Source organism: Tiliqua scincoides, chromosome 2 (genome assembly GCF_035046505.1).
Source record: "Tiliqua scincoides isolate rTilSci1 chromosome 2, rTilSci1.hap2, whole genome shotgun sequence".
NCBI lineage: Eukaryota > Metazoa > Chordata > Lepidosauria > Squamata > Scincidae > Tiliqua > Tiliqua scincoides.
This window is the reverse complement of record NC_089822.1, coordinates 72,496,026-72,522,852: the sequence shown is the minus strand read 5'-3', so window position 1 is coordinate 72,522,852 and position 26,827 is coordinate 72,496,026. Positions and strand designations below refer to the sequence as shown.

The 26,827-nt window shown below is 43.0% G+C and overlaps 1 protein-coding gene across 4 annotated transcripts in view; it reads right to left on the bottom strand.

The window, feature by feature from the left end:
- Window positions 1–26,827, bottom strand: part of SMARCA2 (SWI/SNF related, matrix associated, actin dependent regulator of chromatin, subfamily a, member 2) — a 144,483-nt gene that overhangs the window by 17,731 nt on the left and 99,925 nt on the right. For all 4 annotated transcript variants that reach the window (XM_066617545.1, XM_066617543.1, XM_066617541.1 and 1 more), the window contains 2 exons: window positions 18,278–18,496; window positions 5,389–5,606 (listed from right to left, as the gene is read on the bottom strand). In XM_066617545.1, the coding sequence (XP_066473642.1) occupies window positions 5,389–5,606; window positions 18,278–18,496 (437 nt within the window). The remainder of the gene's footprint in view (window positions 1–5,388; window positions 5,607–18,277; window positions 18,497–26,827) is intronic.

Genomic DNA, 26,827 nt, shown 5'->3' with positions numbered 1-26,827 from the left:
TGGGGCTAGCCAGGCGCACCAAGTACCAAAAATGCAACCTGCCCATTCTGTGGGAAACAGGGAAAAGGCATACTTGTCTCCCCACTTAAAATATGGTGCTACAAAGGCCTTGGCTGGGAACACACACACACACACACACACACACACACACACACACACAAGTTGACAATCGGAGCCTAAAAATATTCTTTCCCAGTCCTATTCACTAGGAGGGAATTTGAACATATTGAGGACTTTACTGGACTCCCAGTCCTCTATCATGGAGGAAGAGCCTATCCTCCATGGGTAAGGAGGATTGGGTAAGTGGGAACCCCTTCCAATGGATGACTTATATCAAGACCATGTCTGATATATTGGGCTAATGATAGTCTAACTAATTGCTATGTCTTTGAAATCTGTCACTGAAGTGCTAGTTGGTTCATCTCACTGAATTAAGTTTTGTTTTTCAGTGAAGAAAATCAGCTGAAACTGACCAAAACTGGCCTGAGGAACAAATGAATGAAAAATTCATCAGGACAGAGTAAGTGAAACAGTTTTCTTCATGGGAGACATTTGTTTTCATAAGAAAATAAAAGTACAAGATGCCTTCTGATTCCCGCTGGAAGCTTAAGAGTTGAGTGGGATCCAGATCAACATTTTTCCTGCGTCTATTTACCAATTACTTTCTGGGGAGAAATCTCAAATGGATATCACTCTTCTCTCTGCTCTACAGACCCTACTATCTCACCATGGGAAGTAACAAGTGAACTAGTCCATACCACATTATTAATCAACTCTCGCATCTCCTAGCTATGTGACTACAAAAATCCTCATTTTTTAAGTAATCAACACTATTCTTCTGAATCTTGCATGCGACCTATGATCCAAGTTTATTATGTTGGCTTGCATAGTACACTACCTATATTCTCTGTTCTTTGCTGTGATTCAGTGGTTAATAAATCTGCTTATCCTCTTTGGAAAGAACAACTTCCCATTATGTAGAATTTTATTACTCTACAAATGGATCAATGGCACCTGTCTCCACTGTACAGTATGTCAAACTAAAATAAGAGCGGCTGGATTGTGTGTGTGTGTGTGTGTGTACCAAGGAGTCAAAACAAATAACTTATTAACAGCAAAATCCTATGCAGGTTAACTGAGGCCTACTGTGTTCAATGAGACTTATGGCCCAATCTTGTGGGCTTGCTGCATTGCCAGAACTCATATTCTGGAGCACAGTGTGTTTTGCAACTGTCGCAAAACGTAATGTACCACAGAGCAGCCTGGCCACCGCTGCAAATATTAACCAGAGGCGGCCAGGTGACAGCAGCCTCTGTGGAAGCCCAGGTGCTGGTAAGTTGGGGATCAGGGAGAGTTGATGGTGGAAAGGAGGCAGCTATTAGCAGCAGTTGCTCCGCTGATATCCTATACCCCTTTCCAGCCTTGATCCATCTACTCACGTCCACTTGGACTTGTGCAAGTGAAATACCTGGTGCTGATCCAAATGGGCCCATTGGGGCAGTGGAGGCTTAAGCCAGGGAAAAGGAACAAAATATTCCCTTTCCTCTAAGAGACCTCCAGGATTCAAAAGTCCCCTGTGGGTTGCAGCATACTCCCCATTGGTGTGGCTGCATCAGCGGGGGGGGGGGGGGGAATGTACAGTATGCATAGGGTTGCACGTATACAATGTTACAGTATGCAAGTGAAGCATGTTGGAAGATGTAACAAGAATTTGGCAATACTTGGGGTTATTTTGAAGTTTCAAAACAAAAAGTTCCTTGTACTTTGTAAACTTTTTAAAGTCTTGGTGGCTGTACATAATGCTTATTGGCAATGTCTTTCCAACATGCATTTACCTAAGACCAAAAGCAAACAAGCCCTAAAACAAAAGAGAACACTCTGCAGTCCATTGTTACCACTGAAGGAAGTGTGCTACAAGGGCTGCTTCTCATGTTATGAGGAAAAGATGAAAGAAGGAACTGTGTTCACATGTATTTCCCATTGGAACAGGTGTATGAGTTTCTCTGTTCACAATATTTGTAAGCTTGGGGGAAAAACTGCACGAGGCATTTGCAATCTATACAGTGATTTCCTTGTAATGTGTGAATTACCTTAGATTACCACTTGCTTGTATGCCAGGGTTGTGAGGAGGGATACAAATGACATAAATCCAATAAAATCAGAAAATTAATTTGATCAGATTAAAAACATAGCAGTTGCATTTTCTTTTTTATAACATTAATTTGATAAGCAAGTGGTGAATGTTTTCTTATTACCATAAGGGTTTGAAGGCATTGTGGAAGCCATGGATTTGCGAGTAATGAAAAGACAATGAAAAATATCTTGAATAAAGATAAAACATGGAAAAAAAAAATCTTTCTGCTTCTGCTCTTTGGTGTTTGTCACTGGTTATTATTTACAATAGTAAGTGTGTGAAAATTAACCCCCTTACCAAAGAAAAAAGTATCAAGTAAACCAGGCGATTTCACATTTATTTGAAAATTGTATCACTCTGAACCAACCAATCTGGTTCCAGATTGGTAAGGTTCTGGGCACCCACTTGCCCAAACTTGTGATAGCCTAGTTTCTTAGCTACAGTTTCATACAAAACAGTCATGTATGCTCCCTACAACGTACCTGGTACTCCCCTGCCACAGTGGTGTCAGATGATCTAGTTGAACAAGTTGACAAAGCGATTCGCGAGTGCTGTCGGTTTACAATTTCTGAATTTTCAATTGTCCATGAAATTCGAGGGAATTCAATGGCAAGTTCAGAAATAATGTAGGGAGCACACACGATGGTTCTATAAGAAACTAGACCATCACAAGTTTTGTGCAAGGTGAGTGCCCAAAAATCTCATCGACATTCACAAAAAACAGCGAACGAAGTCTGCGTTCTTTGATGAGGGCATACAGAAGCCCTTACAACGATTTGGGTGGTGATTACGTTGAGAAGTAGTGTTGTATAGTAAGTAACTTTTGTGCATAATATAATTGTTTTCCTTCATTCTTAACAGCCTACCGGAGGTTACTTTCGAGCAGCCCAATCCTGAGCTTTCTGGAGCTCGCTGGAGCATCGGTGCCAAAGTGGCTACCACTGTAACTAGCAGGCACTGGGAAGCCTGCTTCTACCCTTCCCCAAAGACCGCATCACCGCCCGGCAATAGCACTTACCCCCAGTAGTGGCACGTCCTCTTCATGCTAGCGCAGGGCCCGGTGCCTGATTGGCGCAAGGTCAGTGCCAGTGTTTCCTGCTCACAGTGTGCTATAAACGTGCTTTATGGCATGTTTACAGCACCCAGTGCCAGCGTTAGGGATCAGCACCAGCGCTGGCCCAATTTAGAACTGGGCCCTGTATAACCCTTGTATGCTGGATGCCGCTATTATCTACATCCGAGAACTGTAGAAGAGTGAGCTTCGTGTACGCTGAAATTACTGGTGGGAGATTTAGAATGGACAGATGGAAGTGCTTTTTCACTGAGCACACAATCAATCCATGGTATTCATTGCCACAAGATGTGGTGATAGCCATTGGTTTAAATTACTTTAAAGGGGATTAGACAAGTTCATGTCACTGATTGTCTGGCTGTCTGTTACTGATTGCTAGTCATGATGACTATATGCTACTTCCAGATTTAGAGTCAGTGCATCTCTGAATACCAGTTGCAAGGGAGCTACAGTGGAAAAGGGGTATACCTTCATCTGCAGCTTGGGGGCTTTCTAGCGACAACTGTGGGAAATAAGAAAGTGGAATAGATGGGCCTCTAACCTCTTCTTAAGTAAGCCATCTTAACTACAACATCTTTTCACAAATAAAGCTGTGAGAATCCTTTGTCTATGTAACAGGGGTGACCAATCTTTCAACTTTATGGATCCTGGACCTTTAACAAAAGAGTAGAAGAGAGAATTTTAGCAGGTGCAGCTTGTCATCTGTGAGATTGTTAAAGGTCCTGAAGCCATAAAGTTAAAAGGTTGAACACCTGTGGTCTATAATGTACCCTCAAATCTAGACCACTTAAAATCAGAATTATTTTCTATGAAATAAACTGAATAAAATAATAACATGTTACTTAACAGAACACAGCAAAATGAGTTTCTTAAAATTCTGTCAGAAACCTTTGGGACTGCAATCCTAAACTCCTTGTGGCAGGGAGAAGTGATGCTATTTGAACCCACTTAGCAAGATAATGATAGTTCTAAAGCGATTGTGAATAATCCTGTCCCCAATTGGCTTATCCAACTTATTTCACTGAACCCAATATGACCCCTCTTATTATAATAGTATATGCAGGAGGCAGTGGGATAATGGGATAACCCTTCTTTCTTTTGAAAAAGTATGGGATAGTCATTAGCAACATTTCCCATATGTTTATAAACAGACACCGAAGCTGTAGACTAAGAGCCCAATCCTGTGCTCGGCGGCACGCCTCCGTGCCGCTGAGCACTGTCGCAAACGTGCCATAAGGCACATCTGCTAGCCACACCACCGGGCTCCCGCCGGTGCTAGCCCAGCATCAGCCGGTGCTGTTGCCCAGCTTCTGCAGCTCGGCGGTCTCCTGGACCGCCAAGCAGCGGCACAGTAAGCAGGGATGGGGAGGAGGCATTCCAGGGAGGGGGGAGGCCAGCAGGAGGGTGGGGAGGAGGCGTGACGGGGAGGTGTGACGCGGGGAGGGGGTGGGCTAGAGGCATGCCTGGGGGAAGGATGGAAGGTGGGTCAGCGGAGCTATGCACCCTACACGAGTGCCTTTACCTTACCACCGACCTTTTGGTTGGCGGTAAAGTGAGTAGCCCCATTGCTTACCTTACCCGGGAGAAGGGGACGAAAGTCCACTTTTCCGGAGGCGCTTCCCGTGGGAGCCCAGGAGGCACAGGATCTGGCGGCAGCCCTTTTCGGTGCTGCCGAGCCTGGGCAGCTCAGGATTGGGCTGTAAGAAAGCCAGGACTCACTAAATCCCATTGAAACTAATGGGACATAAATTAGTACTGTCTAACCTTTCTCACTGATTTCAGTGGTGTTTCATCAGGCTTGGGCTTTGGATCAAACACATAAATGGTTCAGAGGCAATTATAATTCTGGGATATAGATTACATCCTCATTTTGCATCTGTAAGTAATAATTAAAATGGGGTAACATAAAATAAAAAAACAGTTCTTTACAAATACACTCATATACTCATGTGTGAGTTTCCCTTTAACATTTCAAAGATGTTCTTTCGTTGACACTAATGCGTGTTACATATGCAAGACATTTGTAGAACCATATATCAATGTAGAACCATATGTAGAACCATAAATCAATGTATATCAATGTCCCTGGATCTCAAGTCAATGTAGAAAACTTAAAAATGGACATCTGAAGCAAATTTATGTAGAGAAAGCAAAGAGCTGAAGTAGGTAAACATGAGCTTACCTGTCTTTGTAATTGATCACAGTATCAATTATGGCATTCATCTGCTTTGTCAGCTTAGGGGGATTGGGTGACAATTTCTCTGCTGGAGGTCTTCCTCTCCTCTTTTTTGCTTTCTCTCCATCCTCTTTGCCCGAATCTTTATCCACGTTTCTTCTTCTTTTCCGTTTTTTAAGCCGAACTTCCTCCTCCATTTCTTCCAAATTGCCGTCTTCAATTGCCTATTAATTAGGGGAGCAGAAAATATATTTGAAAAAATCAAAGATGCCGCCAAAAGATATACATTAAAAACTTTGCAAGGTGTAAATAACCTTTGAATATAAGCTGAATCAATTTATAAGCACATGTACAGCACAAAATATTAAGCAAGGCACAACTGACAGGGCTAAATTCAAAAGCATAGAAACAGGATTGTCCCAACTAATTCAATTATATCTAGTGAAGTGGCAAGGCCACACCCCAAAAGGCCTTTGATGCTACAACAGTGTACATACACACTCAAAACATGATCAATATGCCTATAGCAGCATTCATATATCCCTTATAAGGCATGCTTACAGACAAGGCAATTGTTGAGGCATAAAGTCCCCTTCAAAACACTTTCACTCACATACATGTATTGTATACATACCCCCATTTCGCACACCCATAATCTCTGAAGGCGTAACAGGCCAAATACTTTTGCAGAATTTCACAATCACTTAAGATTAAAAACAATACGTACTAACATACCACATAATTTTAACCCAGTATAAAAACTACTGAAAATGCAGAAGTGGTGGACAATACATTGTTGTACATTAAAGAATACTGGCACTATGGGACACTAAAAATGAAACAACTCAAACACATTTAAGTAACAAATACCAGTTCAAAATTTACCTGTAAATGTGTGCTTTTAACCACAGCCAACAGCACTATGCAGTGAGAGAATGAAAATTGCTACAAAAACAAACCTTGTTTAAAAGAAATCTGTTCACACTCTGTCTAAGAAATCCATGTGACAATCAGAGAAGCTGAACTTTCTTTGGATTTAAAACAGAAAAAAAACCCAGAGATGCAGAGCAGCTCAATATTACATGAATTTTAAAATTAAAAAATACATTAGAGGAAAAAAAAGCTCCTGATTTTAAATATAAATTACATCAGCCCTTATGATAAATGCTTTCTCAAAACATAAATGTTGATATTGTCCTTTTTGCTTCTCTGTACAGCCTAGAATACATGCAAATGCTAATCAATCCTTACTCAGAGCTGAAAGAGCTCTAATCATAAGGCAATTACCTTCATTTTTCCACAGCACCAAACATGGCTAATATTTATGATCATGTGAGTGTAACAATCAATACACAAAGAGTGATTACATCCTAGACATAATTTCTTTCACTTGGGTACAATGTCTCTCGCGAAACGTTTTGTGCATAAAACCTGGTGCACTACACAAAACAGGCTGGCATGTTAAAAACGCCAGTGAGATTTCAGAATCTGTTTCCTATTCATCCTCCGATGTGCAAAACCACAGAACAAACATGAACATACAATCCTGAGGGAGAGCCTGAAACCCAGGCCTTAATAATCAAAAGACAATTTCCATCATGCTTTCACAGCATTCAGATAACCACTATGAAGGAGCTGAAGATCTGATGAGTTAGGAGGAAGAAAGGAAAGCAGCAAAAAAAAAAATCTGCACACAAATTCATTAATATTCATTTGGCTAAAGCAGGACACCCACGATACACCACAGCAGCTAGCGAAGATTAAGCAAAAGAAACTGTTCTACAAATCTTGGAAGCTAGAAATGCTAATAATAAATACAGCATGCAAGGCTGTCAACAGTTAATGTTATTGCTCTCCTTAAGCACTCATTTGTACACAGACAACAGAGAACACCAGCTTTTGATGTGTTACACACCTACACATGCCTGTGATGTAGTTCTACTGAATCTTCAAGACGGCAACGAAAAAGGATATTTACCTTACCACTATCAGCAGGCCGGCTATCGGAAATCACAGTTAGTGGGGATAAAATTAACAAGCCAGCAAAGCAGCGAGCTGCTAGTCTCTTCATCAGCTGATCAGGAAAAAAAAGAGAGCTGGGGAAAGGCTATGTTTTCATATACAAGTAATTTTATTTTACTGAAAATGTAATACTGGAAGGATTGTAGATACTCAAATCTGCTGTTTCATTCTACCTACCACAAGGCCTGAAGCCTTCTTCCTTCAGCCTGCTTTAATATTGACAACTACTTATCATATTTTCCCCTTATTAATCCAGGAACTCAAATCAGGATTTTTAATTTTTTTGCTGGGCAGTTATTGATTTCTAGAAGCATTTTAATTATAGTATCAATATTTAAAAAAACCCAATGAATAAACGTACACTTTTGTTTAAAAAGAACCCCCAAATAATGTGTGCATTTTAAAGCTGTATTACACACACAGCTTCCCTATTGTGCTCTTATAAAATCATGTTTTGGGATTGCTATAAAAATGTATATATTTAAAAATTAAACATTCTGATTTAATATGCTTGTGACCCTGTGTTTTAAGGAAAGAAATACTTCTGTAATTTTTCCCCCCATCAAATACAGGACAATAAATTCCACTGCCACTTCCCTAATATCTGGATAAGCCACACCTGCAGGTCTACTTGAACTGCTGATTCCTTCTTTAGTAGGATTTAGAAAAGATTTAGAAATGAGCAAAAATAATATTACAACTGATAATATTACCAGTTCCCCATCTCACAGATATATACAGCTACAGTATATGGCTGTTATAAATGTGTGGCAAACAAATGAATGCTGACAAATTTCTTATAACAATATGAATATTTAAAAAAATGATTTTGCAATTATCTGAATTAAATATTGTTTTAGCGTTGGTTCTCTGCCTTTTGTTTGCTACCTTTTGTTGTTCTCTTGCCTAACATGTGCAAGTTCACATGTTATTTCCACCACAGTAAAGCTTTTGTGTGTCAGGTACAGGGAAATATTCACAAATCTCATTAATAGTAGGTGACACCTAACTTTGTTAAATGGCATATTAATTCTTTGTTCATTGCAGTCAACTTCAAACTGTGTGCCTGTGTGTATGTAGCTAGTATGACTGAGCACTACAGGTTTGCCCCAGTAACCACTGGGGTTCAGTTTCAGACTCCCCCATGGATACCCAAAACCATGGACACCTTTTAAAAAGATTGGGGAACATTTAAAAAATCTTGTTTTACCTTATCACAGCAAAATGGCTGCATTTTTAGGGCTTCAGGCAGCTGCCTGTAGTCTATTTCTAGTCGCTCCGATGTTCTTCCATTCCTCCAATGTTGCCCCAGAATGCATTACAATGCATCCTCTTCCTGGTCGCTATGCATTCTAGAGTGACACTGGAGAAATGGAGAAGCCTTGGAGCAACCAGGAAGAGGTTATACCTGAAAACACAATGGTTTTGCTGCAATAAGGTAAAACAATATTTTTTAAATGTTCCCATATCTTTTTAAGAGGTGTCCCTGGTATCCATGGATAACTGAAACTGTGGATACCGGGGCATGCCTGTCTTGCTTCTTTATATTCTGTTTCATGCCAAAGTGTCACTTGTTTGTATGGTTCATTATGGTTCATAGCAGGGGTCTCCAAACCCCGGCCCGGGGACCAGATGTGGCTCACGGCAAGCCTCTATCTGGCCTGCAGCCAACCTCTGATCCCCTGAGAGCCTCTGGCTCAGTTGACCAAACACAACTGGAGTTGTGCTTGTGGGGTGGGGGAATGGGGGTCCATTTAAGCATATGCTTTATTTCTTGGGCTGTGTTGGTGATTGGAGTAATCCTGGACATTTGAGCCCATTTGTTCATTTATTCATTCATCTAAGTTCCATCTCTAACGTATTTATTTAATGTATTTATATTTAATTTTTTTTGGCCCTCAACACTGTGCCAACTATTTGATGTGGCCCTTCGGTTAAACAGTTTAGAGACCCCTGGTTTATAGGGATTTCTTCCTTGGGACATGAGACCTAAGGTTATGTTTACAAACCTTGAACAGCACAAAAATGAAAAAAATCCTAGCCCAAGTGTGCAGGACAGCCCAGTTGCATCTCTGAACTTCAACTTATTCTGCGCACGTGAGGTGAACAAGAATGGAGTTGTGAGCATGGTGAGGTGCACTTCTGGAAGCAGATTTTTTGGAAAACCCGGAAGTGCCTTTGCGACTCCTCTGGAGTATTATCTGGCCTGAAGAACCAGGCACTGCCTCCCTGGGCCTCAGTACACCTCCTGGATGCAATCAGAAGCACCTGAATCAAATCCGCGGATTTCAAACCCATGGCTATAAAGGGCCTATCTGTATATTTGGAAGATGACTAACAGCCACACCTTATCCTTTTCCCTGCCACACGAACAGGCTGTACTCCATGCTATGGTGGCCCCCCCATCAGGAGGTTTGGGAGGAGAAAGGGAAAATATTGTCACTTACTCCTTAGTAAGCCTCTCAATGGATCTCCTCAGACCTGTGCCAGCTCTTTAGCTGGTGCAAGTCTAAGGAGACAAAGGCGGCATGACGGCTGGCATAAGAGGAGCATCTGGCACAAGTCACTCTTGCCAGGTGCAACACCCTCTTGCATTCGACACTTCCCAGCCCTCCCCCACCATGCCCCTACCTTCCCGCAGATTCAGACCTGTCCCATTCCACTCACCCTTCCAACTTACTGGCACTGGTGGGACTCTGCTGCCACCACATATGGATTCCTTTCTGCCATCTGTAGGAGTGGTCTGGAAATGCACAACTCCATGCACTTCCTCATCAGTGTTTGTGATGCTATAAAGTGCATGCTAACTGGACAAAGAGGCACCTTTCAAAGTGGTGTCCTCTTATATTTATCAGGCGGAGAACAACTAACCCTCTTCACCCCAGCATGGCATCTTTTCCAATAGCGGTTGCTGGTTTCTTCTGTATTTTTTTTTAAGTGAGAACCCTTTGGGGACAAGGAACCTTATATTGATTTATTTTGCTATGCAAACCACTTTGTGAACTACTCTGTTGAAAAGTGGTATATAAATATTTTAAATAATAATATTGATATACTACTAATAATATGATATACTAAATATGGAACACTATTTCCAACAGCAGTAGAGCCCAATAGGATTGGGCTGTACGAAAATTTCATTCATCACTGAACTCTAGAAAGATGACCTATTTTTCAAAGGCAGTTGAGCTCACATGAATATATGGTACAGAACATTTCAAAAGCAGAGACTCTAATCAAAACACTTTATCCATTGTAAAATTGAGAATTCAGACAGTATCTTTCATACTGTAGGTGTATAGTTGAACAATGAATTTGAGAGACCAACAGCAGAGGATGAACATATGAAAAGTTGTTTGGAAGACATATGGAAGACTGATGTAATTTATGTTTCATGCCCATCTTTTGAAAAATACAGTCAGAACTCATTTATTACTATGGCAGCTAGAAAGTTCAAGCTTTCTAGGCTGTATTAAGAAACCTTTCCTCAAATATGCACCCTGATCACTATACCAACCAGAGAGTATACCAAAGTTCCTGTAAATGGCTACAGTTGTCACCAGCAGCTCCAACTAGGAACTCAGTCTATGGTGTTAACTCTTCCAATAATCAGATCACTTGCAACTACAGTAGAGAGGCTCTGACTCAAGATCCCAAGACACAGGCAAGGAGCTGTTGTCAAGAACTGTATAGAGTGTATAGGGACTCTGAACATACAGAGTTTCCTAAAACACATAAAGATTTTGCGACAAGCTTCACGTGGAAAGTAATCTAAATATATGCAGATAAAAGCCTTTGCAAGTTTCTTTCTTCCTTGTTCATATTTGTACACAGACTAACAGCGCAATCCTAAACTGGCTTCTGCTGGTGGGATGGGCACTCGTGTTGCAAATGTAACATAAAGGACATAGCACCAGAGTGAAGGCCAGTGCTGCTGACAGAGGGCCTGCATTGGCAGGCCTGTGTCAGCATCAGAGCAGTGCGCACAGCCCAGGGTAAGTTTAACACAGGGTGGCAAGAAGGCAGGGGGAGGGTGGAATGGAAGTAGGGCTGGGGGTGTTTCAGGGCTGGAAAAGAATGGAGAGTAGGGTGGTTCATGCCTGGGAGGGAACAAAGATGGTTGAGGAAGCCCTTGCAGCATCCTAACCCCCATTCTGGGCCTGAAAGTCCTACACGGGGCTACTCAGCTCTGAGCATACCCATAGAAGCTGCTAGGGCTCGACATGTGGTAAGGGAAAAAATGTTCCCTTATCCTGAGGAGGCCTCCGGCTGCTTCTCTTAGTATTCCTAACCCCTTAATGATGGTTAAGGGTTCACACACAAGTCTTCCCTCTCTGTCTGTTGCCTCTGCCCACAGTCCTTAAGGCTTATATCAGCACAAGCTTTAACTATGACTCATTAGAGTTCACTGTAAACCAGTTAAGCACTGATATAAAGCTTAACCACTGTATATGGCTGGTAGAGAAGTAGTAGTAGGAGGAATCTGAACCAAAGAGAGGAGTTTGGGACCAATAGTGAAGTCATGCCTCTGCTTTGCTCTTGTTATTGGGAATGGCTCCAACAGTAAGGGGGAAGGGCAGCTTGGACGGTGCATTGAAGGGCCGTGCAAAACTTAGTGCTGTGCCCCCCTGTAGCTATGCTACTAGCTGGGAGTGGAAGCCTGTTAACATTATTGCAATGTAGAGCTAACAACATAAACGTGTCCCCTTTTAAAAATGAGTTCCTGAAATACAATATACAGGGTGGCTTTGTAATACGCGGGGATTCTGTTCCTGGAACCCCTGCGGATACCAAAACCTCTAGGTGGCAAACTCCTGAAAGCTAAAAGTCTCTGTGTGGCATTCTGAAGTCCACAGAGAGAACGAGGCTGTACACTGCCTTGGTGGGGCTCAGAAAGCCTCCCAGCCACAACTGGAACAAGGTTCCAGTCACATCTGAAAGATCTTCAGTGGGGTCCAGCCAAGGGCTCTGAACCTGCGGATGATGACATCCGCGGGTTTCAAATCAGCGCATATGGAGGACCCACTGTATTTCAACTGAAGTCATTCTTAACCAACAACTTGGAGTCCATATACACTTTGAAATAAAGTTTGTGTTATCTCCTTTTGGAACAACAAAATGGAAAAAAGCTTTCATGAAGAAAAAGGCAACTTACAACATGAACCCATTCTTTCAAACGGTAAAAGTAAATCAATATTGGATTTTCAACAGACTGACAATTTGGCAACCAAGTAGAATAATACTAGCATTGTAAAAATTATGTTTTGAGACAGCAGGGATATTAGGAAGCAATATTCCTTCCTTCCTCAATCGCACATTTTTGAGATGAAAACAGAAAAAAAAGTAGCCACATTTCAATTGGGCTATAGTCATGTTCTAAGTAACACTGAAATGTCTCTTCTAGGGAACATTGATCATACTCAAGAATTAAGCATGCCTTATGATATCAAAATGGCACACACAGTGATTATACAAAAGAGTAGAGGATGAAGGAATGTAATAAATAGAAAATACAAAACACATTTGTGAATGTTTCCATATGCATAAAACTCTGTTTTTAAGTGCCTTCACTTTTCACTCACTCACTCACTCACTCACAGCATTTGTATGCACAGAGAATTCAAAACATGCCATAAGACTAATATACACATACATACACAACATTTTCATAAAGCCTAAAAATTCATAACATTATGATAGTAATATTACTACAGCAACATTACTCCCTCTTTGCCTATCCCCTTTCCACGCACAACATACTGCCTCATCTACTAGGCTTTGGGTACTGACAGTGTTCAAAGTTTCTGAACACCAGAAACAAATATTCCATAGCACCTGAACAACTGGGCCAATGACCTGTGAAGACTAATTTTAATCAGCTGAAGCCAGGTCACTTACAGTCATTCTTTGGGGAGGTTTCAGGAACACAATTCATTCCATTTTTTAAAATCAAAATTTGGGCAAAATGTGGCAAAACAATTTTTCCCTTATCTACAAGTTTTGTGGTTTCATTTGCTAGCATAGTCTCTCTTTGACTGGTAATAGTCCAATCTTACTTGGGCATTTACGGTGGTAGATCACCTGATTCACTGCCATAAGTGCCACTACGGTGCCACAAAAGGCATGCTGATTTCATGTGCTGCAGGACCACCGGCACAAATGGCTGAAGGCCCAGCCCACAACAATGGTCCATTAGGCTGCACTGAGCAGGTAAAGTGGTTGTAGGGGTACACTGGGGGCATCGTGGGGGAGGATCGAGGCGGGGAGGTTTAGGGGTTCCTGGCAGCTGCAGTGCACACCAGGATCCTATCCCTCTTTCCTGGCCAAGACCTACTCCCTGAGGCACCTCAGACTTACACCAGCTAAACAGCTAGCTTAGATCTGAGGAGATCATTAGTGGCCAGGTAGGAGTTAAGTAAAAAATATTTTCACTTCTGGACTGACTGGTTGTCATGCCCCTCAACACCACATGATACAGTGCATGCTCTGTTGTAAATAAATATTATTTATTTATTTAAAATATCTCCATGACTGCCTTCCCACCACAGGATGTGGAGCATACTACGTTAGCACAGCTGCATCAGTGCTGGAAAGTTGGATAGGATTGGACAGAAGGATATTAAAATACAATAAAACAGGAAATAATATTTAATACTGGAAACATAGACTGCAGATAAAAAGTTTACACCAATTTAAAAATCAACATGGCAGCTAAAAAAATTAATAGCTGTAAATGCCACTAGAAACAAACATTTTCAAATAGCAATAGAAGGCCTTCAAAGAGGGAACAAGGTGAACCTACTGAGGTAGGGAATTCTAGAGCCTAGATGCAGTCAACCATACTTTTCCATATCCTGAGCAAAGAGATGAAGGTTGGTAGGAATGTAGAAGAGTCTTTGTGGTAATAAATGGACATGTGGGAGAAGATGGTCCTTTAGATGAATCAGTTCCAACCAACACACACACATAGCTTTAGAAGTCAAGATTAACACAGAGATGGCCCAACAATGGGGTTGATACGCATCAGTAGCAGATTGCAAGGGAAGTGAGGGGATGGCAGGTATTAAGTAGCTTGGGGAACAAGATGGAATGCTATGGGAGACTACAAACCAAAGCATTGAACAGGAGTCTTCCAGCACCACTTTCTGGTGTCCTTCCAAGAATAACCAAAACCACTGTAAAACAGTGCCTCCAAACCCAGCCCCAGCCAGAAAATCCAGATGGAACCCATTGTCAGTGATACTGAAAGTCACAGATATCTCTGCTTATTTCCCAGTGTGGATAATTTACTGGGAATGAAGAGGAATGGAGATATTCTCCATTCCATAGTCAGACCTTAAAATGTTAAGCCAGCCATCCTGCTGGGTTGATCAAACAAATGATAATTCATTGCAGCCAGCAAAGACCATCAAAATGTCATACTAAGAAAATTCTATTGGTGTATTGGAATTGTGGAAGGTATTACTGAGGAGATAGGGTGTGGTGTCCACAGTGCCCCTTGCTCTAAGTAAATGCAGGATTAAAGCCCAGGTGGTAGCTGGAGGTGTGCTGCACAGCTGCAGCCACTAGAGATTAAAGTGAACCTGGAAGAACTAGTGGTGTGGGTTGTAGAAGGAGTGCAGGCTGGAGAGGAGACTGACTGGTTTTATTGACTTTGGAATCTGACCTCAGACTGACTTGGCATATTGACTTTGGACTTTGACTTGGATACCCTGACTGATTTGACTGACTTACCTGACCTCGGACTGTAACTCAGCTTATTGGCTCTGGACTCTGATTTGGCAACTCTCATTGATTGGACTGGTTTACTTGGAATCTGTGGACTGGAACTGGACTCTGACTCTTGCTTGCTGCACTGGTGAGTTTCACAAGGGAAACTAATCAGCCTTAAGTGGGCACGAGGCCCAGTGGATAGGGATTTGGCAGAACAATTGGTAACAGAGATAACAAGTGGGTGGTGGCAGCATTATGAGTACTCACCAGAGTTCCTATTCAAAGTTCTTGAGCAAACATTTGCAAAACAGTGGCTATTGTTCAGGATATCAAAAACAGAATGGCTACTTTTCTTTCACTTATAATTCGTTGGAGTCAATCCACTATTTTCACTTAGTGAAAACACACAGTAGTGTAACTTTTACAAATACATCTTTCTTTGATAAATGCCAGCTATTAAAACAGAGTTATCTGGCTGACACTCAGTTCCACAGAGTGTACAACAACTCTGACACAGAAGTCAAGGCACAAGTACATTTGTAGGAAGTGATTTTTCCTAAATAGGAATGCAACTGTTCTGAAACTTTCAAGAGGTCAAATGCCCACTCTATCCCAAGCAAGGAAGAACCAGATGTTCCATCACATAAGAGACTGACAGCTAGACTATTGGGAAAACTGTAATGAGAATTCTCTGAAGAATTAAAAACATCTGGATGGACAAGAATGGTTTATTACAGGCTCTCATACTCAAGCAGCCTTTTGGATCTCAGTTTTATCTAAAAGGCACAAGACAATGAAAATACAGAGAGTGCCTTCTTCTAAGGAGATTTTTAATCATTTCTCCAACCAGATAAATGACACACAGTAATTAGTGATTTACTATACTGCAAGAAACTGTCTGTATCCAATTAAGAAATGTTTAGAATTGCATGAGTGACATGGAGAAAGAGCCAAGAAAAGAAACATTTGCAATGCAGAGATCATTACTATAACAATTTAGGTTCTAGCAAAAAGTCTTTCTTGTTAATTGTTGAACAACTATGTGATCAGTCTGGGGGAGGAATGTGTGTGTGTGAGATAGTGATTTCTGCATACTTTAGAACTCCACAGGTATAAAGCAGTTCATCAGTTTGTAAATTCAAAACAAAAGAAAGGTAAGGCCCCTACGGCCTGACAAGGACCTGTGCTCAGTGGCATTCGGGGCTTACAGAATGTTGAGAGTGTCAACTAACCCCCCCCCCCCCCCGCCCAAAGAAAAGGAGGGGAAGAATTGATTTGTTTGAGTTCCTAAGAGCTTCTAGTATCTTGGAGGAGGCAAATGCTTGTCAAAGTTGGGCAGATGTATTGTGAAAGAAAGAAAGAAAGAAAGAAAGAAAGAAAGAAAGAAAGAAAGAAAGAAAGAAAGAAAGAAAGAAAAGGGGCACCTTCTGCTTTCTCAATCTCCAGAACCGTCCCCCTTTCAAGCCCCAAAACTGATCCATTCAGCACTATATAAGAAAATGGGAGTAGGTTTCATGAAGGAAACCCCCTCTTAACTCCTTTCCCCAACTGCTTTAAACAGTGCTATCATATTCCAGGTAAAAGCCCTGAAAAAGTAGCAATCAACAGAAGTTAGTGATACACTGAAACATTTTACTCCAGGACATTAGAAGGAACAGATCAGACCCGGAGGGGCAGGATCAGCGACAGCAGTGCACAACATATCCTATCCCCATTCCCAAGTTAGATCCGCTGACGCGGATCTACTCAGACTTATGCCAGTGATTTAGCAGGTGCAGGTCCAAATACACCTGGTGCATAGACTGGGGCTTTCCCAGGCCAAGGAGACATTTGTCCCCTTACCTCAAGGAGACCTCCAGCCTGCTAAACTCCCATGTGGAATACATCACAAGCTGTGCTGGCCCTGCTGCATCGGTGTGGGGGTATTTCAGTAGGATAGGGCTGTTAAGGACCAATCCTGAGCTTGGCGCTCCAGCTTTCTGCCGGAGCACACTGTCGCAAACATGCTGTAAGGCATGTCTGTGAGGCTCAGCGCTGGGCTAGCGCCGGGCGGGCCCCTGTCCTCCGCTTCTCAGCGGTCTCACGGACCACTGAGTTGTGGCATGGTAAGCGGGGGTGGGGAGGGGGGAAGGGAGGAGGAGTTCTGGGGAGGGGGTGCCAGGCGGAGGGTGGAGAGTGGGCAGGGAGGAGGTGAGACAGGGAGGCAGGGAATCCTGTCGGGAGGTGGGATCCTGTCCATTCGTGTAGGGCTCGGTGCCCTACATGAACGCATTTACCTTACCGTTGACTTTTTGGTCAGCAGTAAACTGAGTAGCCCCATTGCGGGGCTGCTTCACTTACCCAGGAGAAGAGGACGCCTGCGGTAGCCCGAGGCGCATAGGATCCTGCTGTGCCGCTGAAGCTGGGTGCCCCAGGCAGCTCAGGATTGGGCTGTTAGTCTAATCAACATCTTACAGTATCTTGGAGGGGGCATATAGCAATACCTTGCTCTTTCATCTGATTAGATGACCACAACATGGATAAAAGTCAAAAATGGAAGAATGTCAAAAGTGTAGCCTTATTTAGCTTGTAAATTTATTCTAGCCAGTGAAAAATGAAATAACTACTATATAACACATGCAAGTGCATGTGAAACTTAAATAAACAGAAATAAAAGAAAAATAAACATAAGAACATTGATGAACATCATGGAAGGTTGAATGAAATCTAACAAAAGAAGAAAGTGTGTGAAAGAAATTTCAAAAGAGCAAAGCAAAGAAAATGAATGAAAATCAAGGTATGCCTGTACTATGTCCCACCAGTCAAGTATTCTGTATGCTTTAAGGAATTTGATCACTTTGAAGCTAGAAGAGTTTGAGTAGATGGATTAATTAGAACAAGTGAAAAAGTGCTTTTTGCAGGTGGGTAGACTCTGACAGCTTACAGTATTCTTGAAGGAAGAATGAAATTAGGGTTGAGGATGAATACTATGATAACATACATCATCACCCTGCCACAATGCCCACTCCCTGTACATTACAGGCAAAAAGATGAGGATTTAATGCTATTGATAAATATGGGCAGTCAACATAATCACCACTAATTCTGAACTCATAATACACCAACAATTAAATAAAAATAAGCTGCACATCCAGTTTAGAAAAGAATATATAGCACATACCCTTAACCACTGTTTCTCTGTCAGAGCATCACTGTAGTCCACATCCCTGCGCTGACGAGACCCTCGTCCAAATATTTTCTCCTCCTCTTCTTCACATGTGAGCCTTTCAACTTCGGCATCATCTTTGATAATCCAAGATGGAAGCTCATCTTCCTCCATCAAGCGTGGCTTGCGCTTTGGATTTCGGGCATCCTCCCTGCGACGGTCCATATCCATTCTCTGTAAGAGCAATAAATCGGAAGTTAAAAAAAGTCTAGAAAGTTAGATCCCTGCAACAATTTGAAGTAATACACACTGTACAGTTTCTGCCATCAACCATCTTCTTTCTCAGCAAAATTTTATTTGCAATGGAGTGTTATGACCAAACTTGGTTGAAATTGAACAGATTTTTAAGAATTCAAAGAGAAACTCAGGTACTTGGTCGTCTTTGAAATCATGAAGAAATAGCGACTAGCATACAATACTTGTTAAACTTGAGCTAGTTTCCCCTAAAACCAGCCAGCTGTGGTTTTGTTGCTATGATAGTCACCAAAGTGCACCTGTACTGTCATTTACCCAAAATGTGAGTTATGAAATACCAGAGCCATTTCATATTTGATACCAGTGTCTAGCAAGTAGAAACATTTCATAAAAATAAGATCTGTATTTTTCTTCTGGTTCTGCCATTCTGTAGTAACTGGAAAGAATTCAGACAACTAAAAATAGCAAAATTAAGCACGTATGGGAGAAATTAAAATGTATGAATCCACACTTGCAATTCACAGAAACATTTGGAATGTATCTGTATTTGCCAATACACTACTCCAGTTACAAACACTTCAGTACCAAGATTGATGAAGCTGGAGCAAGGTACTAAGTTCTTGGACAGCTGTGAAAAATATCTTTCATGAAATAATGAAAGCCACAATGCTGCCACACTAAATGCTCCAAAAGCTCTGGGTTTTAGGGCCCAATTCTATCCAACTTTCCAGCTGTGATGCAGCCCTACCAATGGGTTGTGTGCTACCTCCTGCAGTGGGGGTGGGCAGTCATGGAGACCTCAAGATAAGGGAATGTTTGTTCCCTTAGCTTGTCGCTGCAGTGGTGCTGGAAAATTGGATAATAATAATAATAAAACTTTATTTTTATCCCGCCCTTCTCCCTAATGGGATAGGAGTTGGCCCTAAGTCTATGTCACAACACGGTACTTGTATATAATCTTTTCTGAGTGCATATGTGCAGGTCCCATTAAGGCAGTTGCCTCAGGTGGTGAATAGAAGCCTTTGACATTCTCGCTCACTAGTCTCCACTCCTTCCTCTTCTGCTTAGTTCCTCTCATTTTTTGGGAGTGAGAGGCAATAGTCCTGTTCTTAGGCTGATGGCTGTTGGGTAAGGGAAGGCGGTAGCATTTGTTGTGACAAAAAGGGAGAGGAAGCATTTGTTATATATATGTATACGTGTGCTAATAATAATAAAATAATAATAATAAAACTTTATTTATATCCCGCCCTTCTCCCTAAAGGGACCCAGGGCGGCTAACAACATGTAAAAAAAAACACATTTAAAAACATAGATTAAGACAAATTGCAGATAAAAACATTAAAAACACATTAACAGCGACATTAAACAGTAGTCAGATTAAAAGACAGAATAAAAAGAGTACAAAAGAGCAAGTCACAGAGGAGTCAGGCCTGTAAAAACTACAAAATGTGTAAAAAAATGTTAAAAAGGCCAAAGAATCAGAAGGCTTGAGTAAACAGCAGTGTCTTCAGGCCTCGCCGGAAACTCTCAAGAGAGGGAGCCATTCTCAAGTCAAGGGGAAGGGAGTTCCATATTGTTGGTGCCACTACCGAGAAGGCCCTATTTCTTGCAGCCGCCCCCTGGACCTCCTTGGGTGGCGGCACTTATAAAAAGGCCTTCTCTGATGACCTGAGAGGGTGAGCCGGATTGTACGGGAGTAGGCAGTCTCTAAGATATCCTGGCCCAGAACAGTATATGGCTTTAAAGGTCAAAACCAGCACCTTGAATTGGGCCCGGAAACGAATGGGCAGCCAATGTAGCCCCCGGAGAAGCGGACTGACAGAGTCAAACCGCCTAGCTCCAGTGACCACACGGGCTGCCGCATTCTGCACTAGTTGCAGTTTCCGAACCGTCTTCAAGGGCAGCCCCACATAGAGCGCGTTACAATAATCTAACCTCGATGTCACCGTGGCATGGATCACCGTGGCCAGGTCTGCATGATCCAAGTACGGACACAGCTGGCGCACCAGCCGAAGCTGAGCGAAGGCCCCCCTAGCCACAGCCGCCACCTGGGAATCCAGGAGCAGCTGCGAGTCCAGGAGGATCCCCAAGCTGCGAACCTGCTCCTTAAGAGGGAGTGCAACCCCATTCAGAGCAAGCCGATAATCCAGCACCTGCATTGAGGAATTCCGAACCAGGAGAGTCTCTGTCTTATCCGGATTTAATTTTAGCTTGTTAGCCCCCATCCAGATCCTTACTGCTTCCAGACAGTGCTCCAGGACCTCAACCGCCATCCTGGAATCTGGAGGAAAGGAGAGATAGAGCTGGGTGTCATCAGCATATTGATGGCACCTCACTCCAAACCCCCGGATGACCTCTCCCAGTGGTTTCATGTAGATATTAAATAGCATGGGGGACAGAATTGAACCCTGCGGCACCCTGCACCTCAAAGGCAAGGGTGTCGAGCAGGCATCCCCCAGCACCATCTGGGACCGACCCTCCAAGTAGGAGCGGAACCACCGCAAAACAGTGCCTCCAACTCCCAACTCGGCCAGTCGGCCCAGAAGGATACCATGGTCGATGGTATCGAAAGTCGCTGAGAGGTCCAGCAGGACCAACAGGGACGCACTCCCCCTGTCCAGTCCCCGGCGTAGGTCATCCACCAAGGCGACCAAGGCAGTTTCCGTTCCGAAGCCCGGCCTGAAACCAGATTGAAAAGGATCCAGATAATCCGCTTCATCCAAGACCCTCTGGAGTTGGGTCGCCAACACCCGCTCAATTACCTTGCCCAGAAACGGGATGTTGGAGACTGGCCGGTAGTTATTCATCACAGTGGAATCCAGGGAGGGTTTTTTCAGGAGAGGGCGAACCACCGCCCGCTTCAAGGCGAGCGGCAACGTCCCCTCCACCAAGGAAGAATTGACCACCCTCCCCGTCCACTCAGCCAGTCCCCCCCGGGCAGCTCTAATCAGCCAAGCTGGGCAAGGGTGAAACAGGCAGGCAGATGGCCTCACACTCCAAAGGAGTCTGTCCACATCCTCAGGCTGCACAAGCTGAAAAGAATCCCACAACACTGGACAAGCAGTTGCCAAGGGGACATCATCAGACATTGTCAATGTGGCATCCAAGTCGCGACGAATATGATCGATTTTATCTGCAAAGTGTTGGGCAAACACGTCGCAGCGGCTGACCGTGTATTCCTCTTGGACTACCAGAGGGGCCTGATGAAGGAGGCCCCGCACCACACAGAACAGCTCTGCCGGACGGCTATCAGCAGACGCAATGGTAGCAGAGAAGAACAATCTCTTCGCTGCTACCACTGCCATAGTAGGCTCTATAATGAGCTCTACTCCGTGTTCGATCGGATTCATCGCGAGTTTTCTGCCACCGTCGCTCTAGACACCTGCCCTGCCGCTTCATCATTCGCAGCTCCTCAGTGAACCAAGGAGCCGCTCCGAGTCTGCAACGTGGCAGAGGTCGCTCCGGAGCAATCTCATCCAGAGCCCTGGCCATTTCCCCGTTCCAGAGGTTGACCAGGGCCACAGATGAGGCGCCAGTCTTGGCAGTGGGAAAATCCCCCAGGGCCCTCAGGAAACCTTCAGGATCCATTAGCCTCCGGGGGCGGACCATAGAAAACGGCCCCCCCGCCTCTGCGGAGGAAGGAAGTCACAACAAGCCTAAACCCAGAAAAGCCTCCAGAAGTGAGGGAAGCAGAGCTTCACTCAGCTTCAGAGGCTTGGGGGTGCAATCTCTTGACCAGGGCAGCCATCACTTATGCAACCTGTTGCTGGCCAGAAGGTTGTTAAGGGGCATACACCTGTATAACAGAGCCACTACTCTAAAAGGTGCCTCTAGGACATTCAAGTGGGAGCTTAGCTGAGAAAGCTTCAAGACTGTGAGGCTGCTGGAATGTAGTAGGTATTGAAAGAAGTTGTCAGACCCAATCCTGATAAGCTTCTGCTCCTTGACTCATCCACTTCCAAACAGTTCCTGTTCTCTTCTTAGTTCATCTATACATCGTCAATTCTTCATCCTATTTCAGGGCTCTTCAAACCCCAGCCCACGAGCCAGATCTGGGATTTGGAAAAAGCCCTCCTGCCCCTATGAGTGGTGCTTTCCATTCTGCTGTGGTGCTATGTTTCTTTCAAGCTGATCCTGGCACAGGGACGCTCTGGACAATCGCATCAGCACAGGCTTTTGTGACGATGGGCAATAGATGCAACCTCCCAGAGCATCCATGTGCCAAGATCATCTTGAAAAAAGGCAGCACTGCAGCGGAATGGTAGGCACCGCTCAGGACGAGGAGCACTTTTTTGGGACATAGAGGTGTCCTAGAGGTGTCCATTTTGGAGACCGCTGTCCTAATCACTTCACCATTTCTAGCCCTTCCTAACATTCAAAGCTAATTGTACAATTCCTAAGCTTTAGTCCATGATTTTATGGTTTCTTTTAATGTTTTTAAAAAGGCTTTTTTTTCTGCTCAGTTTGCTTTTAAACTGATCCCTGGGGGAAAGCTGACAGGAACCAAGGGGCATCCAGTTCAGTACTCCTCATCCCTATGGGACGAGGATGGGGAGGTAAGAGAACAAGGTAAAGACAGAGTAGGAGAAGAAATTGGGAATGGAGGCATGATGGGATGCTATAGACTGTTTGGCACAATGAGAGGATGCAGGAGCTAATAAGCAGCCCATCCTGGGGGATTCCCTGTACAAATGCTTTTATGCAGATGCCTGAAGTCACTGAGCAAAGATGGGAGAACTGGAATGTTTGGTGACTAGAGAAAACTTTGATATAGTGGGCATAACGGAAACCTGGTGGAATGCAGAAAATAAGTGGGATACCGCAATCCTGGGCTATAAACTATACAGGAGGGACAGGGAGAGGCGTGCTGGAGGTGGCGTGGCCATTTATGTTAAAGAAAGGGTAGAATCCAGTAAAGTAGAGATTGAAGGTGGGTCTGACTCCAACACAGAATCTCTGTAGGTTCTCTGTTAGGCGTGCCATTTTGAGAATTTGGAATAAATATAAAGGTAGATTTTGCCCAAAAATTCCATTGTGGTTATCACCACAAGAAGCTTTGCACAGAAAAGAAATGATAACTACACATATGTTGGCATCCTTTAGTCTCGGAAGACTATGGTATCGCGCTCTGAATGGTAGTTCTGGAACAATGTCCTCTCCAGTGCGCAAAGCCTGGGTAAAGTAGGTATGGAGGATAGGCTGTTACCCATGCAGCAAATCCCCCCTCTCCACGTCACTGAAATGGTCCAATGGAAAGGCAGAAGCCAATATGGTTGATTCCAGCGGCATCGCAGGAGTTGCCAGAACGTGAGTGTGTTCAGCCATGAACTGCCTCAGGGACTCCGGCTCTGGAGTTTGCCTCGAAGTTGACTCCTGAAGCCTTTTCCATAACTGGATGTAGCCACAAGGCAGTGGAGGTTTGGGATCAGAGTTTTCCTTCTCTCAGATGAGCTGCCTTCCCAGGCTAATGAGTTCCATCTACCCATTATCTAACTACACATATTTGGTTGACTTACTGGGATGTGTTAAAATTTTCACAGGGAGAATATGTTAAAACCAAGAGAGGAAATATTAGATGAAGGATATGTGTGTCAGTGGTTTCATTACTTGCAAATTCAGGAAAGGTTTAGAATAGACAAAAGAACCTTTGGTACTGAACAACACAAATCAGAATTTGAAAGGGAATTACGTTTAAACGATAAACAAATTATCGCTAAAATTTATAAACTCTTATTAAAACTTGAAATGGAAGAACAAGTAAAAGACTGCATGATAAAATGGGTTCAAAATTTTGGTTATAATATTTCAATGGAAAATGGATGGGTTTGTGGACAAGAGGTTTGAAGTTTATTTTAAATATTAATCTTAAAGAATTTTTATAAGATGATGTACAGTTGGTATTTGTCTCCCATGAAATTGGCTAAAATTTATAATACAACGGGACATTGTTGGAAATGTGAACACCAGGAGGGATCATTTTTTCATATGTGGTGGTCCTGCAAATTTGCAAAAAAAATTTGGATACAAATTCATTTGCAGATTCAGAAAATTTTAAAGATTAATATACAGCGGAAGCTGGAGTTTTTCATGTTGGGTTTGATGGGCAACCAATTGGAAAGAGAACATGGTGTATTATTGCTGTACATAATAACGGCAGCAAAGTTACTCTATGCACAGAAATGGAAGTGTCTCAGTATACCAACAATAGAAGATTGGCTGGCGAAGATGCTGGAGCTTGCGGAGATGGCAAAGTTGACATCCTTAATTAGAGAAAAGAAAATAGATTCATTTTTGACTAAGTGGAAGCCATTTGTGATTTTCCTGCAGAGCTTAGATTGTAATGAATTATATACCTGTGGGTTTGGACACTGAATAGAAGAGATAGCTATAAAAGAGGTTTAATATTAAGTTTAATCTTTATTGTATCAAATATTATAAAGATAGATATTATTATGTATGTTTGTAAGCCTGTAGTAGAGATAAGTGGAAGTATTTTAAAATTTTGTGTTATTTATTTTCATTACACTGTTGAACTAAGTTCTTAACAACAACAACAACAAAAAGAATCTCTATGGGTTAAATTACCAAGCCTGAGGAGTGATGTAATACTGGGGGCATACTACGTCCTCTGGGCCAGAAACCTGAAGGGGACCTTGAAATGAGGAAACAGATCAGGGAGGTATGGGGATAGGGTAGGGATAGGGTTGTAATCGTGAGGGATAGGGATAGGGTTGTAATCATGAGGGATAGGGTTGTAATCATGGGGGACTTCAATTATCCTCACATTGACTGGGTCAATTTGTGTTTTGGTCACAAAAAAGAGACCATATTTCCTGACATGCTAAATGACTGAGCCTTAGAGCAGCTAGTCATGCAACCCACCAGAGGACAGGTGACTCTGAATTTAATATTGTGCAGTACTAAGGACCTGGTTAGAGATGTAAATGTTACTGAGCCATTGGGGAACAGTGATCATGCTGTGATCCGTTTCAACATGCATGTCGGGGGAAAAATACCAGGTAAATCTGTCACAAAAACTCTTGACTTCCAACAAGCGGACTTCCCTCCGATGAGGAGGCTGGTTAGAAGGAGGTTGAAAGGGAAAGTAAAAAGAGTCCAATTTCTCCAGAGTGCATGGAGGCTGCTTAAAACAACAGTAACAGAGGCCCAGCAGAAGTGTATACAGCAAAGGAAGAAGGGCTCGACTAAGTCCAGGAGGGTGCCTGCATGGCTAACCAGCCAAGTTAGAGGAAGCTTCCTTCTGTAAATGGAAGTCTTGCTCTAATGAGGAGAATAAAAAGGAACATAAACAGTGGCAAAAGAAATGTAAGAAGGTGATACGGGAGGCCAAGAGAGACTATGAGGAACACATGGCCAGCAACATTAAGGGGAATAATAAAAGCTTCTTCAAATATGTTAGAAGCAGGAAACCTGCCAGAGAAGTGGTTGGCTCCCTCAATGGTGAGGGAGGGAAAGGGGGGAAAAAAAAGGAGACTTAGAGATGTCAGAGAAATTAAATGAGTTCTTTGCATCTGTCTTCATAGCAGAAGACCTCTGGCAGATAACGCTGCCTGAACGGCCCCTCCTGACTAAGTAAGTGAGATAGAGGTTAAAAGAGAAGATGTTTCAGACCTCATTGACAAATTTTAAAGATCAATAAGTCACCGGGCCCTGATGCATCCACCCAAGAGTTATGAAAGAACTGAAGAATGAAGTACTGATCCCTTGACTAAAATATGCAACTTGCCCCTTAAGATGGACACAGTGCCAGAGGATTGGAGGATAGCAAATGTCACACCGATCTTTAAAAAGGGAAGGAGAGGGGACCTGGGAAACTATAGGCCAGTCAGCCTAACATCTATTCCAGGTAAGATGGTGGAATGCCTCATCAAAGATAAAATCTCAAAATGCATATATGAACAAGCCTTGCTGAGAGAGAATCAATATGGCTTCTGTAAGGGTAAGTCTTGCCTCATGAACCTTTTAGAATTATTTTAAAAGGTCAATAGGCATGTGGATACGGGAGAACCCGTGGACATTATATATCTGGACTTTCAAAAGGCGTTCAACATGGTCCCTTACCAAAGGCTACTGAAAAAACTCCACAGTCAGGGAATTAGAGGGCAGGTTCTCTCCTGAATTGGAAACTGGTTGAAGACCAGGAAACAGAGAGTGGGTGTCAATGGACAATGTTCACAATGGAGAGAAGTGAAAAGTGGTGTGCCCCAAGGATCTGTTCTGGGACCGGTGCTTTTCAAACTGTTCATAAATGACCTGGAGACAGGGTTGAGCAGCGAGGTGGCTAAGTAT